The sequence below is a fragment of the Strix uralensis genome, chromosome 17 (assembly GCF_047716275.1).
Source record: "Strix uralensis isolate ZFMK-TIS-50842 chromosome 17, bStrUra1, whole genome shotgun sequence".
In the NCBI taxonomy this organism is placed as follows: Eukaryota; Metazoa; Chordata; class Aves; order Strigiformes; family Strigidae; genus Strix; species Strix uralensis.
The window spans coordinates 3,468,053-3,483,225 of record NC_133988.1 but is presented as its reverse complement, the minus strand read 5'-3'; the positions used below and the strand labels follow the sequence as shown (position 1 = coordinate 3,483,225).

General features: G+C 55.1%; 1 protein-coding gene across 3 annotated transcripts in view; it reads right to left on the bottom strand.

The window, feature by feature from the left end:
• NOS1 (nitric oxide synthase 1) overlaps nt 1–15,173 on the bottom strand; it is a 76,919-nt gene that overhangs the window by 45,873 nt on the left and 15,873 nt on the right. For 2 of the 3 annotated variants that reach the window (XM_074887108.1, XM_074887110.1), the window contains exon 2: nt 473–1,629. In XM_074887108.1, coding sequence (XP_074743209.1) covers nt 473–1,206 — 734 coding nt within the window. In that variant the 5' untranslated portion in view covers nt 1,207–1,629. Of the gene's footprint in view, nt 1–472; nt 1,630–12,368; nt 12,501–15,173 lie in introns of those variants that run through there. The other variant, XM_074887109.1, reaches the window with a different exon arrangement.

Here is a 15,173-nt window from a genome sequence, read left to right as displayed (position 1 = left end):
CAGTTAATCAATAGCAGATTTCAACTGGAAAGCTCTAAAGCAGGATAGCAAGGACAGACAATACCATGAATCTTATCTGGCAGGTGGGGAAACTGAGGCACGGGATTTTGTTTAAACTTAAAACAAATGAGATCAAGAACACGGAACAGAAACAAATCCCAGCCCAGCCCGTGAGCCACCGCATTGCATAGCTCAGCTGTCCATGAGACATTACTCCTGCTGTCTCCCCAATTTCCCACACTTACATCTTCCTCCCTTTCTTCCACCATCTACTACCAATTTTTCATTACTTCTATCTTCCCCTCATGATCTGCTTCCCCCTTTTTCTCCATCCCTTTCCCTCCATCTCCATCCTGCTGCGTCAGACAGCAGCCATTTCTGGAGAGGTGCTCACCAACACCTAAACCAGCCGCGTCAGGTAGTCAAAACCAGCACATTTCACCAAATGTAAAAAATGTATTTAGGGACCTACCAGTCCACCTGGACTTCTATATCTCTTGTCTCTACCTTGGAGGGTGCATCTCCATCGCTGTCCTTACTGCTGCTCTTCAGGAGATCCAGGACAGGCTCGATTTCTTTGAGCAGTTCATTGTCTTCCACGCCACCGTTGAGGCAAGGATGACCACAAGCACCTTCCTTCCCCTTCCCCTTCCCAGCATCCTGCCCTTTGTTGCTGGTAACGATGCCGTTAACATGGACCATCGGCTCCATCTCCCGCCTGATCTCTCTTGTCCACAGGGAGCCCATGGTGCGGTCGGCTGCTGGCAGCAGCTGCTCTTTGCCGTGCAGGCTTGGGTTGGACAAGTCAACCGCCTTCGGAGTCGGGCAGAGGGGTCTGGTGACACGGATGGTTTTTGGTGTCCCGTCACCTGCAAAAGTGGTCTCCAGGTGAGTGGTGAAGCCCTCGGGGCCCCGCAGGATGAGGACCACGTAGGTCTCGGAGGCGATGCTTCTCAATATCTCCAGCGCGGTCTCATAGCTCATGTCCACCAGGGGCCTGCCATTGACGGCTAAAATGATGTCCCCAGCCTGGATGAGGCCACTCTGCTCCGCAGCCCCTCCCCGGATCAAGTCCGAGATGATGACGGGCGGCTTGCTGACGCGCTCCTTCACCAGGAAGCCGAGGCCGCCCACCTTGCGCTTGAAGAGCCTCACTGAGATGACGTTGGGCTGTATCTGCTGCACGCTGAACACATTCTCTTCCATGGCAGCCCCTCTCTTCGAGCCTGCAGACCAGGACCTTGACACCCTCTGAGCGCAGAGAAATTTTCTGTCCAAGATGCTTATCCACGCAGGGGTGGGGAAGGGGCAACTCTTTGGCTTTTAAGCAACTGGCCTCACTGAAAAACTCCTCTGGGCTTTGGCTGCAGGCTGGCTTTCTGCAGCATACTCGCTGCCGCCTCTCTCAGAAATGCAGCCCGTGGAAAGCAGGGTGTATCACCGGTGGAAAGCAAGGCTAGGGGCAGGGCAGGCAGGGCAGGCAGGGCTGGGCATCACGCAGCAGAGCACGGGCTGGAGGGGGCAACATGTCAGATTCCAGTCAGCCTCTGGTCCTGCGCTGGGCAGAGGCAGGGAGGCAGCCCGCTCGCTTCACCAACATCCCTGCAAACAGTCCACAAGCTTCTTTATCTAGAAAGAAGGACAAAAAAAAAAAAAAAACAAAAGAGAAAGAAAAGTGAGATAGGGCAGGCGTCAGCACCAGCTCGGCACGGGGCTCGGCACGCCACAGACACCCACATGCATCAGTCCGTCCCCACAGATGTCATCCCCCGGGCTGCATTTGGGAGACAGGCTGCAGCCTCCCATCACTCTGGGCTTTGTTTCCTCCAACCTCCCTGTGAAAATCGGCACCATCTGTTCGACGGGGACCGGGAAAGCGTGAGGGGAGTGGAGGAGACCTGGGAGGGGGCTGCTTGGGAGCCTGGCTTGGACCCTCCCCGCTTTGCCCATGGGTTGCAAACAAAAACCGTGCAAGTCTGGCAAATGGGTAGAGCCACACGGAGCTTGGCGGCGATTTCTGCCAGCTGAGGATCTTGTCTCCCTGTGTTTTCCAGAGTATCCAACAACCTGATGGTCAAGATGGGTCAGGGTGACCTGACAGGGGAAGTATGTCCCTGCCCAGGATGAAAGCTGTTCCGTAGATGCTGTCACACCGAGAGTGCTTTGATACTTCAGGAGAAAGGGTATCAGCCACAAGTAAAATGAGGCAGTAGAAGAGAACATTCAGCTCCCCTTACCCTGAGTTACAGCAAAGCACTTACAATGGCAAGTGCTTTGAAGCCTGGCTACAGGGATCACAGCCTCAGCCTGGCTCAGCTCCTCCTCTCCCCATATTTCAAGCCTGGCACGGGGATACAGGAGGCAAAGCTAGCACTCCCCCGTGCCCAGCCCTGCCATCCAGTTCCCAAACAAACTGCTTTAGCTGATGGAAAACCATCTAGAGGAGAACATGTAATGAGTTTACCCAGCTCTCAGGGGAACCTCATGCAGCTGGGCATGACTTTCTACAGCCCTCACATGGTTTGGGGGGCCATGTCTCATTGACTCCTGATGGGACCCTGGTTCTTACATGCCTACGCTTGCGTTCGATAACTTCAGCTCCCAAACTCTCTCCACGTTCCCCTCCCATTTCTTAGATGCTCTGGAGAACATTTCTCTCCGGGACTGTGCCCTGACATTTAGCAGCAAGCTGAAATGTAGATGCGTTGTTTTCTTTTTTAAATCTGAACTTTGGGGAGAGAACAGAGGGCACTAGATCTGCAGGCTGGAGGCACTGACATGCCAAGGAAAACACTCTCCTGTCTCTCAGAAGCAGCACATTCAGGGCAGCGTTTGCACCTTCAGACACCAAGCACCAAGCCCTCGTCTGCCAGGAGCTCCCCCCAGCACCCTAGTTGGGAAAAACAGGGATCTGAGGAGGAAGGCAGTGACACCAGCCCCAGCATTAACTCACTTGAGCTTTTTAATCCTCATGTGACGACGGCTGCTGACCCCAGACTGGCTTTTTACAGGCAAGTAAAGAATAAAGCAATTAGAGACCGATAACCCAAGCCAATGGATTTAACCCCTATTGCCCTTCTCCCATTACTCAGCCCTGCAGAGCAGTAGCAGCGTGCAAAGGGTTAAATGCCACCTGAGTAAGTCGGTGGGGAGTCACCTCCTCAAAAGCTAATTAACCGGGTGACACAAGCTCCACAAGCTGGGTGACTTCCCGCAAACAGCCCTGGCCAGGGGTCACTGGAGCAGGACCTCTGCCAGCCGTGAGGGGTTGTGTCACCTCATAGGGCAGCAGAGCAGGACATCTCCAGATCCTCAGGCCACCTGGGGAGGGAAGGTCACATATTTGGGGAGGAGGGAGGGAAGCAGAAATCTGCTTCTACAGGGAAGGTCCTGTCCCTCTCCTCTGTCCTTTCCAGCTCCTCCATCCCTTCCCCAGCCAGAGCCTGTTTTCACCAGCAGTGCTGGACACAGCAGGACCCTGGCTGAGTCTTCCCCTTGTTTTGCAGGCTCTTTGGTGCCAGTGCCAAACCACGGGACCAGCTTCCTCCTCCCTGCCCAGGGTCGGTCTTTTCCTCGTCCTGCTCCCAGCAGCCCACCAGCACATTTCCTGCATCCCCCAGCCCCTCCACTGGTTCCCCCTGAAAACAAGGTCACTGTCACCCTGACGTCCGGGCAAACCACCGATTCACGCAGGACTCATTTCTAATGTTATTAGCTGATGCCACAAGGATGAACGAGGCTTTGAAGGCAGTGTAAGCACCACGCGAGTGCAGGACTGTCATCTTCCCTTCAAGGGGACAACCCAGTTATTTTCCCTGGATTTGTCACCAGCTGCGCAGCACTCATGAACTCCTCACAGTCGGTGAAGTCTGTGTTCGCATCGTGCCCATCTCAGCGGGGCCAAGGGCCATTTGGGGACTGGCCAGCACAAGCCCCTCTCACTGCCGGGCATTCCCAGCAGCTCCCATGGGCAGATGCTAAACAGCAGGAGGAGATGATGCCTTTCAGCCCAGCTCAACCCCTGACTGCAGTGCTTGCAGGGGAGTGGGACGATGCTGAGCTCACTGGAAAGGGCCCTCATCCACCCCAAAGAGCTGAGAAACCCCAAAGTGTTTACAGTCCATCACTCTTTTCCCACTCCCAATTTCCAGTTCTTTCCTCCAAAAAGCTTATAGCAAAGCTCATAATTTTTTACATATATGCAGCTCCAGCCTGCAAGATCCCAGGGAACAGCATTATTGCTGAGTGCACGTCGTTCCCCTTCCCCAAAATCCACTGACACCTCAGCGTTCTCTACAAGCAGGAAGAGGAGAAAACAATAGATTATAGGCAATACTTAAGCACCCAGCCAGGGATTTCTCCAAGATGGGGGTGAACACCAGCATGTCCCCTACAGACAAGAGGGTAACTCACTCCTGGACCTTGCACACTCTCACCCATGGGTGATCGGCAGCTGGTATCTCCCCCCGCCTCAGCTGAGGGCTCTGCAGCAGCAGCCGAGGACTGGCTGGAAGACAGGGAAGGACATTATTTGCCCGTTCAGGACTTTTTTCCCCTCCCTCCAACTCAAGCCTTTTCACTCATTTTTCTCAGCTGCTCCCCAGAGTAAGAAAGGTCAGAAAAAAGCCTGAAATCAGAGGGGCAAGCAAGCAAATTGAGGGCAACCTGTCTCTAAGCCCCTGACACTTCTGCTCCTTGGGGAAGAGTCAGACAAGCATTTTCATTGAATCATAGAATCATTTAGGTTGGAAAATAACCTTAAGATTGTCCGGTCCAACCACCTTCCAGCTTCTTGCACAAACTCAGACTGAAGATGGGAGGGAGAGGGAGAAGTTCAGGGCAGAAGAAGACAGCAGAAGACACCTGGGAGTGCAGGGAAGACTTCCCCAGCCACCCAGCATGGGTCAGGGCTTCCCCCATGACCAGCTTCCAGGGTATCCTGGGACATCTGCAGGTCTATTCCCAGAGGGGACACGTTTCAGACAAAACCTGAAGCATGCAACACCATGCAACGTGACGGGGAGACGCCAGCTGTTTGCAGCGCGGGTGGCTGAGCTGTGCTCAGCTCTGCCGAGATCAGTTCTCCCTACAAGCGTCATTAGGAGTCTGATTTACGAATCCAAGAGCAGTGGTACGTTTGCCAGGTTGTACATTTAAAGCTACTGGAGGTGTCACATCTAACTCCTTAAAACCAGTGAGCAGGGTGTCACTGGGGTGAGTGCTACTCAGATGGAAACACTTATTTCACCCCTGAAAGACAACCGGGAGATGGCCGATGCCATGGGCAAAGCCAAGCTCAGCTCCCTGCCAAGCCACCCCGCTTGAATAAACATCCACAGACAGTGCCATCCCACTCCTGCCTCAGTTTCCCTCCCCTTTCCAAAGCATAAAACCAACTCAAATTACAGAAGAGCAACAAACCCTGCAGAGCTGCAAACTTGTAGCACCCCAGACAAGCGTTACAAAAAGCGTTAGCTCTGATCTCGACACCGATCCACGCTGACATTGCTTGTTCGGAGGCTTTAATCAGCGTAGGGAAGAGCAGCAGAACAGGCTCCCCTACGGCAGCGAGGAAGGCATTCGCTTAACAAACAAGCCCTACGAAAAGCAATAACGAAAAGCTTTTAGAGTCGCCAGATAACATTTCAAGCAACAAACTCCAGCACATATGTTAATTGGATGATTTGATTTAGAAAGCAAAGCGGAGGAGAAATCAGTCTTAGGAGCTTAACACAATCTAACTCTCCCAGCCAGGAGCTGCAGGCTACGGTGTGCTAGGATGTACCCCACACCAGCCCTTCGGCGTGGGCACTTGGGTTGCCCTTGCCCTCACAAATCGATTTTGAGTCTTGTCTTTGCTGCGGTAATGGCTTACATTTTTACGTGCCAGATTTAAATGGACACCATTGTCCTATTTAATTAGTTTTCATGGGATTTATAACATTCAACGAAGAACCCCAGGGCTGATGGATTTATGCCCATTTAATTTTTACGACCCATGGAGCGTCAGTGAATCTGATGAGGAGCAATGGGATGCAACATATGCACAGTTACTGTAAACCTGCGTGTTTGTGCATCTGAAAATGGAGCATTAAAGTGATTCACTGGCAGCCAGCTCGCTCGTGCCAGCAGTTCTGTGCTCAGCTCCCATTCAGCTCAGACCATCACCGTGGTATATCTATGTACATGGCCTTTTAATCCTGAGACTATATAAACAATGTTTCCCCAACCATCTCTAACTATCCACCTCCCATCAACCCTGCCAAAATCCACCCAGGAAGGAGAGAGCCCTTTTTCCTTCACAGCCAAACACACACTCTGCTTCTCCCTTTCCATCCCCAGTGCACGAGGCTGGGAAGTGGCTATTTCACCTGGGGCATGACATTTTCTTCGCCCCCAATAAACCTTATTTACACACAGGAGTGAATTAAATAAGAGGTACTTTGCCATCTGTACAACACCCTGGTGCCAGTGCCCAGTGATGCTGCAGAGCTGCTGGACCACTCCATGCAGCCACGGGAACCAGCAGACTTGGGAAGGATGCTGCCGAAGGGATGAAGTGCTGAGGATGTCAGCCCTGGAGACTCCCTCACCTCTCCCACATCAGCAGGGCATGGGCGTTTGCACTGAAAACATGCCTATCACTGGTAAAAGAACAGTTAATAAAATAAATGCTTGTTTTCTGATACAAATAAATCTATGTCCATTCCCTGAGAGGGTTCATATGCCTCTAATCAAGGGGTTGTTTTCTGGAAAGCAGAACTACACATGTTTGCTCATGGCCATATCGTTGGGCTAAAGCTGCCCCAAAGCCCCACGACCTGCACATTTATCCAACTCTAGGCACTTGCTTTTGTGTTCATCCCAATCATCCCTTTCTGGGGGATTAAACAGCCAAGAAATGCCTGGTCCTGTTGGCACAAGCAGCCACCGGCACATCTTCTAGGCAGTTGGATTAGATGATCATTGTAGGTCCCTTCCAACTGAAATATTCTATTCTGTTCTATTCTGTTCTATTCTGGCCAGTGTCCTGCACACTAACCTCGGAGCAGCAATGCTAGAGGAGGCAGAACTGCACTGAAACTTTGCTGTAATTTAATGAAGTCCCTCATTCCTCTCCCCTTTGCCCCATCCAATACGAGCTGCACCTCTTCAAGCAGACCGCAGGCAATACATTTCAATGTTGTCAAGACAACTGTGTTGACAAAATTCCCTTTTTTTTAGATGACAGAGACAAGGTTTTGTTTTAATTTGGAGTTCAAGGCTTAGCATATTTCAGTAACACGTCTGACATTTCTCTTTTACTCTTTCGTACAATATTTCCTTGGCGCCTGTGGTGTGTGGCTAAAATGGAGTTTAGATAAAACCACCGCTATCCGTCAATTCCACCACTAACCCCGTCTAAAACTGATGTTCTTATTAGGGCTCGGCCCATCTGTAAAACATAAATTTCACCACCATCTATTTGCCGAGAGGATTGGAATTACACCAGTGACTCCAGTTTGACAAATGGGACCCATGTTAATGCAACACCACTTTGTCCTAAATGACAAAATAGGTAGATAGGAAATAAATGAGAAAATGCCACCTGATGGATGGTCTCGAAATCCAATCGCAGCACGAGAGGGGAATCGTGGCTCCATTTAGAAAAAAAATAAAAAGGGAATTTAAAAATCGCAGCAGGTTGGCTGGAGCTGTAATAGCTCCAGAGCCGCCAGCCAGCATCAATAAAGTCAGCGGCAGATCTCTCGGCTCAGAGTTTGTCCAGGAATTAAACTCCCGGCTCGTTTCAGCAGCTCACATTCTCGTCCCCTCCTTTGCTGCTGACTCCCGAAAAACCTTCTAGGATGGTGTTAAATTTTCCTACTCTAACAAACCAGTGGGAGAAGTAGCCCAATTAGGACACTAAATAGCAATAAACCTTATTGTCACCGACTTTCATAAAGTGACTCATATCACTATTTAAAAACCTCAGGAAAACATCAGGCTCCTCAGAGCACAAGCCTGGGTTCCTTGGTCTGGAGGCACGAGCCTCCTGCCAGGTCCCCGTGACAGCCTGTTGCTGAAAAGGCTGCGGGATTTTCTCTGCCCCCCGAGCATCGCTACCACCTCTCTTCAACATCGAAAGGTGCAGGAGGACTAGAGGTGTAAGTACCCACCAACGAATGTTGTACATGAAGTCAAAGCAGAGTCTCGTCCTCTTTGTACCAGCATCCTTGGTGACTGCACAAGGCAAAAAAGGAAGATAATTTGTTCCCCCGAGTTTCAGTCTGTGCTTTTCTTAGGGTTTTGCGTTAGCACTTGTTGCCATAGTATCAACGGTGGTGGCAAAGTTCTCTGGGGGCCTCCTGGGACTGATTCCTTGTCCCACAGAAGGCTCTGACTCTAATCTGCACAGGATTGGGGTGGGGGGATGTGGAATTTTCTGTTTCCTAATTTTTGCTAGAGGTGCTGCCACTGCGAGCAAGGGCGTTCCTTAGAAGCAGCATCAGCCACATCATCCTCGCTCCACCAGCATCCTTGAACATGGGGCTGGGCATGGGGCACTGTGGCAAGAAAGCCATGAGTGCATGAGAGAGAAGAATGGAAATGGGCCCTGATGCTCATCGCTTCCTGGGGCTTTTCCCTTTCCCCTTGGGACAGTCCCATGCTGGTGATGCTGCCTTTGGCTGAAGCAGTCCCAGCCTCTATCTCAAAAACAGAGTTTTTCCCCCATGCCAGAGGAGAGGATTTTGACTTCCCAAGAGCCTGCTCTTCAATACTGGCACCATGGGGAGAGGCAGTGGTGGGGCAGACTGTCACACTGGGTCCACGGTCCCACTGCAGCGGGACTGGAGCCCTTGGCCAAGACGTGCCACTGATCTTTCCAAGGACGTGTTCATTTTGATGGCTGGGGATGAAGAATGCGTCCTGCTCTGAAAAGACTGAGCTTTTACAACTTTCAAGGCAGGGAAGAACTGCACGTTTTCAGCATGTCTGAAAACATAAGCCTGAGACTGAAAAATGGGATTAAGACAAGCCTATCCTAGAAGGGCATTGCGAGTTCTCATTAAGCATTTCTTTCAGTAAAAGAGGGGCTATGGAAAGAGTTGCCTTAGCATAAATACCTCCGGTTTTGTATACACAGAGAGTACTTGCAGGTTTCCACGCTCTACATATAGAACCAACATACTGACAACATATGGGCTTTCCAGACCGCGCGTTCCTCATGCCCACAGCCAGATCCCAAGCACTTGCTTGGCGTCATATCGGTGCTTCGCTCCGCTCGCTTTACAGCTGCCATGTAGGGTGGCCACCCTGGGTGCGTTGGGTCAGGTATCGCACGCAGCCCCTCACAGAGTTAATTTGGAACAAGCAGATGGAAGCAAACATGCTTTCATCCAGCTCCAGACAGACAGTGGCTTACAGATCCTTCCCTCTTCGGGACACAATATGTTTATTTTTGGCTATGTACGAGAGATCAGATTGCGTATATAGATTTGATTTAATGCACAGATACAATCAGAACAGCGTGAGTAGAGCAAAGGCATTTTAACTTCGTTCGGAGCCTCCTCTCAAAACTGGTCCCTTGCTAGCAGGGTTGTATTTCTTTAGTAAAAATTGATGGTATCAACAAGTATCAAACAATATTCTCATTACTCAGGAAAGGTAAAGGCTAATCTATGCGAGCCGAGCTCATGTGACTTATCAGTTACTATATATAGTTGTTTTCAGGCACTGATTTAGGCAATCTGGCAGATTTCCTAAGCCTTTGTACAGATACACTACTGAAATGGCAAATACAAAATAACACGAGCAAAACAGGGGGGGGGGGGGGGGGGGGGGAAGGTGACAGGGTGAAAATGTCCCTGAGGGTCAGGGAGGACCAACCCCAGCCCGCCAGCAGACACGCAACATTAATTGCAAGTGAGGATTCAGCCCAAACCCCTCTGCCTAAGATGGCCTCTCCGGTACTCGCTCACGATCGCCACACTGACAGAGGGAATAAACAGAATTCAAAGGGCGCAAGGACTTGTCACTCTCCTTTGCTCATGAGGGAAGGTAATGCTTCTCCCAGTGCAGGTATCTCATTAGAGAAATATCCCCTCAAAACCCACGTCCGTGTAAGACAAGACACCGTACTGGGAGTTTGTTTGCAAACATACGCACGTTTAAAAACTGGAGAGTATGTGACTGAGTTTGTAGCATCTTTAAGAAAATATCCTGGGTAATACAAGCTAGAAGAAAACAGAGAGAGGAAGAAATTGCTGGTGCCAACCCAAATTCTTTAAAATAAGACTTCCTCACCTGAGACCTTTAACAGAAAAGGCATAGCCAACCAAGATGTGCAGAAATCTCCAGGAAAGTGCTGTTTTAACAGCCCCCCTACCCCAAAAGCCTCCCCACAGCTTTTGTGTGATCATCCCTGTAGATCCTGTTCTGCCGTCTGCCTGAGCCATCAGCATTTGGGGAGGTAGATGAGGAAGAGGAGCTGGCATTTAAACCATTTAAAGCAGCTGAGCCCCCGACCACTGCAACTGCCCCCTGCGATCTCCCACGTCTCTCGTGCCAGACAGCCTGTGCTCCCACGGGAAGGAAGGAGACACTTCCCCTCCATTTCAGTGAGAGGCGGATCAGCTCCTCGGGGGCTCAGCAGATAATTGTCAAGTTGCCTGCCAGAATTTCCTCTTGACAGTCATAACTTGAAAGCGTTGGAAGAAAATGTCTGCACCTGGGCTGTGGAGTCAGCGCACTCAGGGAGCACAGAGTTGAGGCAGGGAAAGACTCTGCAGGACTGGAGCTGGATGGGGCGATGCGCACCCACCCCAGCACCCGATGCTCCAGATGTGCGGGTACAGAGCTCTCTTTTCCTCTGTTTTGCCAGTAAAAAGCAAAAGCTTTCTACTATCTGCTGCAAGCCAAGCTGAGAGCGAGACCACAGGCAGGGCAAGCAGGGTTCATCTCCTTTGATCCCTGCAACAACTCCCTTCTGTGCTCCCAGCGCATCCGGAGGGGCCTGTCGAGGTCCTTGGTGCGCGGGTGGGGAGAGGGAAGGGGCAAGATCCGGACTGACCCCCGGCTCGCCCCGAAGGACAGGAGCGAGACATCCCACGGCTTCACTCGGGGGCTAGAGCCGCATCGGGGGGGTGTCTCTCCCCCACCCCGGGCTGGATGGGGATCTTGCTCCCATCTCAGTGCCCCGGGTACGGCGGGGACACCGCGTGGGACCGGGGGAACAACAGGGGCAGGACCCGGCGTGGGTCAAACACCCTCCCCAGCACTGGCGGGGGGTGGTGGCATGTCCTCCAGCCCCGAGTCCTCCCCGCCGGTGCCCGGGCTGCCGGGGGGGCTGGGGGGGGCCCGGGGCTCCGGGCAGGGGGTGGTGCCGCCACTTTCAGCACCCGGGACAGCTCCGGCCCCGCCGCGGCGGGGGGGGACAGCCCTGCCCCTGCCCCCCCCCCCCCCCCCCCCGAACTACCCCCCACCAGTCCCCCCGGGAAAAACTGCCCCCCCCCGGGGAAAACTGCCCCCCTCCCCGGGCAAACCGCCCCCCTGCCGTCCCCGGACAGATATCGCATCCGCCCCCCCCGCCTGCCCCGGCCCCTCTCCCTTCCCTCCCCGGGCAAACTGCCGCCTGTCCCGGGCACGCTGCCCGCCCGCTCCCGGTCCACCTGCCCCTGCCCTCCCCGCCCCGGGCAAACTGTCCCTCCCCCGGGCACGCCGTCCCCCCTCCCGCTAAACTGCCCGCCCGTGCAAGCGGCTCCCCCCCCCCCGCCCCGTCTCACCCCATACAAACTTGCTGCAAAAGAGTTGCGGGGGAGGGAGCCAACATCCAGCTTCGCTCCGTTCCCGCAGCTGGCACAGCCCCCCCAGCCCGAGGGACGCGGGGGGAGCCGAGCACGGAGGCGGTGGAGGAACTTTGCAGCGGAGCCCCGGAGTGCGAAGGGACGGGGCGGGGGGGGGCACCGACCGCGGCGGCCCGGCTGGGGGGGGCGAGGGGCCGGCGGGAGCCGGACCAGCAAAGCGGCTTTAGCCGGGCACAGCCCACGCGTGCCCGCCGCGGGGCCCGGGGGCGGCTCGGGCGCCTCCGTCGAGCCCCGGGCTCCTGCAGCCGGAGGCAGAGCCCGGCTGCCCGCACCGGCGGGGCTGGGGACCCGTTGCTGCCCGCCCCCCTCCCCAACCACCCCGGCCAAGGGCTCGGCGGAGCGGCGCAGCCCCGGCGCCCCGAGGCGGGGAGCGCTTCCGACGGGCGCCCACGGGAGCGCACGGTCCCGCGGAGCTCCGCGCTCCGCGGCCGGTCCCGCACGCCCCTGCCCCGCCGCAAAGTTTCACGGAGAAGCGGTGCCCGGGGCGGGGCGGGGGACAGCCCGCCCGCCGCCCCCACCTACCGTGCGGCGGAGAGGAGCCGTCCCCGTCCCCGTCCCTGTCCCCGTTCCCGGCGCCGCCCGGCGCATCCCTCCCGGCGGCGGAGGGACGGAGCCCGGCGCGGCGCTGGGCTCGGCTGGGAGGGAGCCAGTCCTCGCTGCGCCCCTTTATCCCAGCATCACCGAAACGAATCCGCTTTGACGTCCAACCAGGGTTTTTATGGGTGTGGAGCGAGCCGGTGCAGCCCTCATTAGGAGACACTCTGCTCTCCAAATCATACATCTTTTATATAACCTCATTTCCAGCGTGGCTTTTCTTCCCCCTCCCTCCCCTTGCCGGGGAGCGTCGCCACCCTCCCCCCCCCTCCAGCTCCCCCACCAATTAAAGAGCCGAGAGACACCCCCCGGCCCCCACTTGTTGCCAGGAAGCTCCGCTCCACTCCGCTCCGCAGCCCGGCTCAGCCCGCCCCGAGGGAGCGGGGCCCCTGCCTGCCCCGCTCCCCTGCCAACTGCCTCCTCGCCCCTGGAAAGCTGCAGCCCCCCACCTTCCTGCTCCCGGCTGGGCTGTGCTCCGAGGGCTGTAGAAAAGCCCCCTCTTTCCCTGACTGCAGGCAGCCCTTGCCCACTCTGTGCCCAGGGCAGAGGGCACCAGCCCCCCCGGGATCCCCCAGTGCCCCCAGCCCTGAGCTAGGCAATGCTACAGCTCTGCCCCTCTCCCAGCTGCCTGTACCTCTGCTGCCAGAGCCCAGCCCGAGCTGCAGGCAGGGGAGAGGGTGAAGGGGCTCCTCCTTAGCCCGTTTCCCCTTCCGACTCTACCTGCCTCTGATAAGGCCCAGCACAGACCGAGGCTTGACATCAGTCTCCAGGCTCTGCAATTGTGCTCATTCCCATGGCAACAACAAACACACAATTATAGATATATAATATTATATAAACCCAAGCGGGCTCTCGGGCAGGAGTGCAAGGTTCACCTGCTCACAGCCTCCCCCCAAGCCCAGGAGGCAGCTCCCACCGGAGCACAGAGAGGTGGCTTCAGCCCGGTGAAGATGCGCAGCCCGTGGATGCCCGGCAGCTCCAGGAGCCAGCCCCGGGCAGCCCCAGCCTGCCTGTCCCGCTGCCTCTCCGGGGGCAGGCAAATAAAGCGCAGCACAGCAGGCGATTCAATTACAAAACTTCCCACAGGGAAGAGGAAACCGAGCAGCCCTGTTCCTCCCCGGCACACAGGGAGTTTTGCAGAGGTGGCGATGGGGAGAGGACAGGCAAATGCAACAGCAAAATTGAGTCTGGGGCTGCTTTTCTCATACTCCCCCCTCCTCACACTGCCCATACATCAAGCTGTAATGCACTGTCCAGGGCTAATGAAAACATAATTATGCCTATTTAGATGCAGGAAGACTAACCTAATGGTAAGCTACCCAACGACATCTGCTCTCATGCATTGGGGCAGGGAGTCCTGCCCTGCGGAGGATGAGTAGGTGCACACTGGCAAAGAAGGGCTTCACAACCCAGCCACAGGCTGAAAATTGTCAGCTTCATTCCAGGCTAAGAATAATTCAAAACCTTCTCCTTTCAGGGCTCACAGCTTTGAGCATGGCCTTAGTGCTGCAGGGCTGTGTGTGCTAGTGATTATGAGGGAAACTGGACCAGTCCCCCTTGGATGGGGGTACAGACAGACCGGGTGAGCGTAGCATGGCTGGAGGTCGGGCTCACACAAGGCTGATGGGTGTGATGGCATCGCGTGGTGTTCGAGGGGACTCTGCACTGCCAGAGCCACCTGGACACAGGACATGAGCTCCAGCCACAAGCACCTTGCTGCTCTTTTGCCCTCCTGCCAGCGAGGCAGATCTGCAGGAGGCAAGACCGTGCTGGGGAGGTGAAGCCCTGACTGCTGGGGTGCTTGGGTCCAGGCGAGCGGGGTTCCCCGCCCTGCTGTGGGACACAGCTTTGGAGGGCAGCTCATCCACCCCACCACCCCGTCCTGCAGCTGCACCCCTGGCAGGACCCCAGCCCTCTCCACTAGCCCAGGGCTTAAGGGAACCAGATGAGCTGTGCTCATCCGTGGGCGATGTCCTCACCACGGCACGGCAGCACTTCCTTCTCCTGCAGAAAACTTAATGGGACAATGCTCATTTTCCCATCATCTGGAGCTTTGCTGAAGCCCGTAAATCCGGGCAAGTCAGGAGCAAAGTGTCAGTATGGGAAGGGAGCTGCTGGCCTGTGCATGTCCTGTGCATCCCTCTGAGCCAGGGAGGAGCCCCAGGTAGCCTTTCCTTCCAGCCGGTAGCCATGAGTCAGCCCGGGGAGGAAGGGTTGGAGGTTCATAAACAACTAATGAGACAGATGTTGGTCTGTGAATGGAGAAGGTGGAGCGAGACCCTCTCCAGCCCATCTGCACCCACTGAGCCCCTTCCCACACAGCTCTCAGTGTGACAGCAAATGTTTGCACCTTCCTCCCTCCAGCAAAGAGCATTTGTGGACAGGATTTCTCCACAGGAAGCACATTCCTGTAATCCTGCCTCATCCTACTTGGGTAGCCAAGAGCCCCGGAGAAGAGACCCCAGCTCTGGAGAAGCCACCCCATGCCCAGCCCTGCCGAGCCAGCCTCAACCATGGAAGTTGCTTCCCCCCTTCTCACAGCTGGGAGCAAACACAGGCAGTGCTACCAAGCACGTTACCCCCCAGAACTGCCCAGGAGAGGGAATAGCCTCCTCTCTGCCCCTCACACAGCTGCTCCCCGGTTCTCCCTCTCCTCTGAAATCAGCTCAGCGCTGCTTGCTTCTGGCCATATGCTGCCCGCGGTCAGAGAAGCCAAATATAAACACAGCAGCT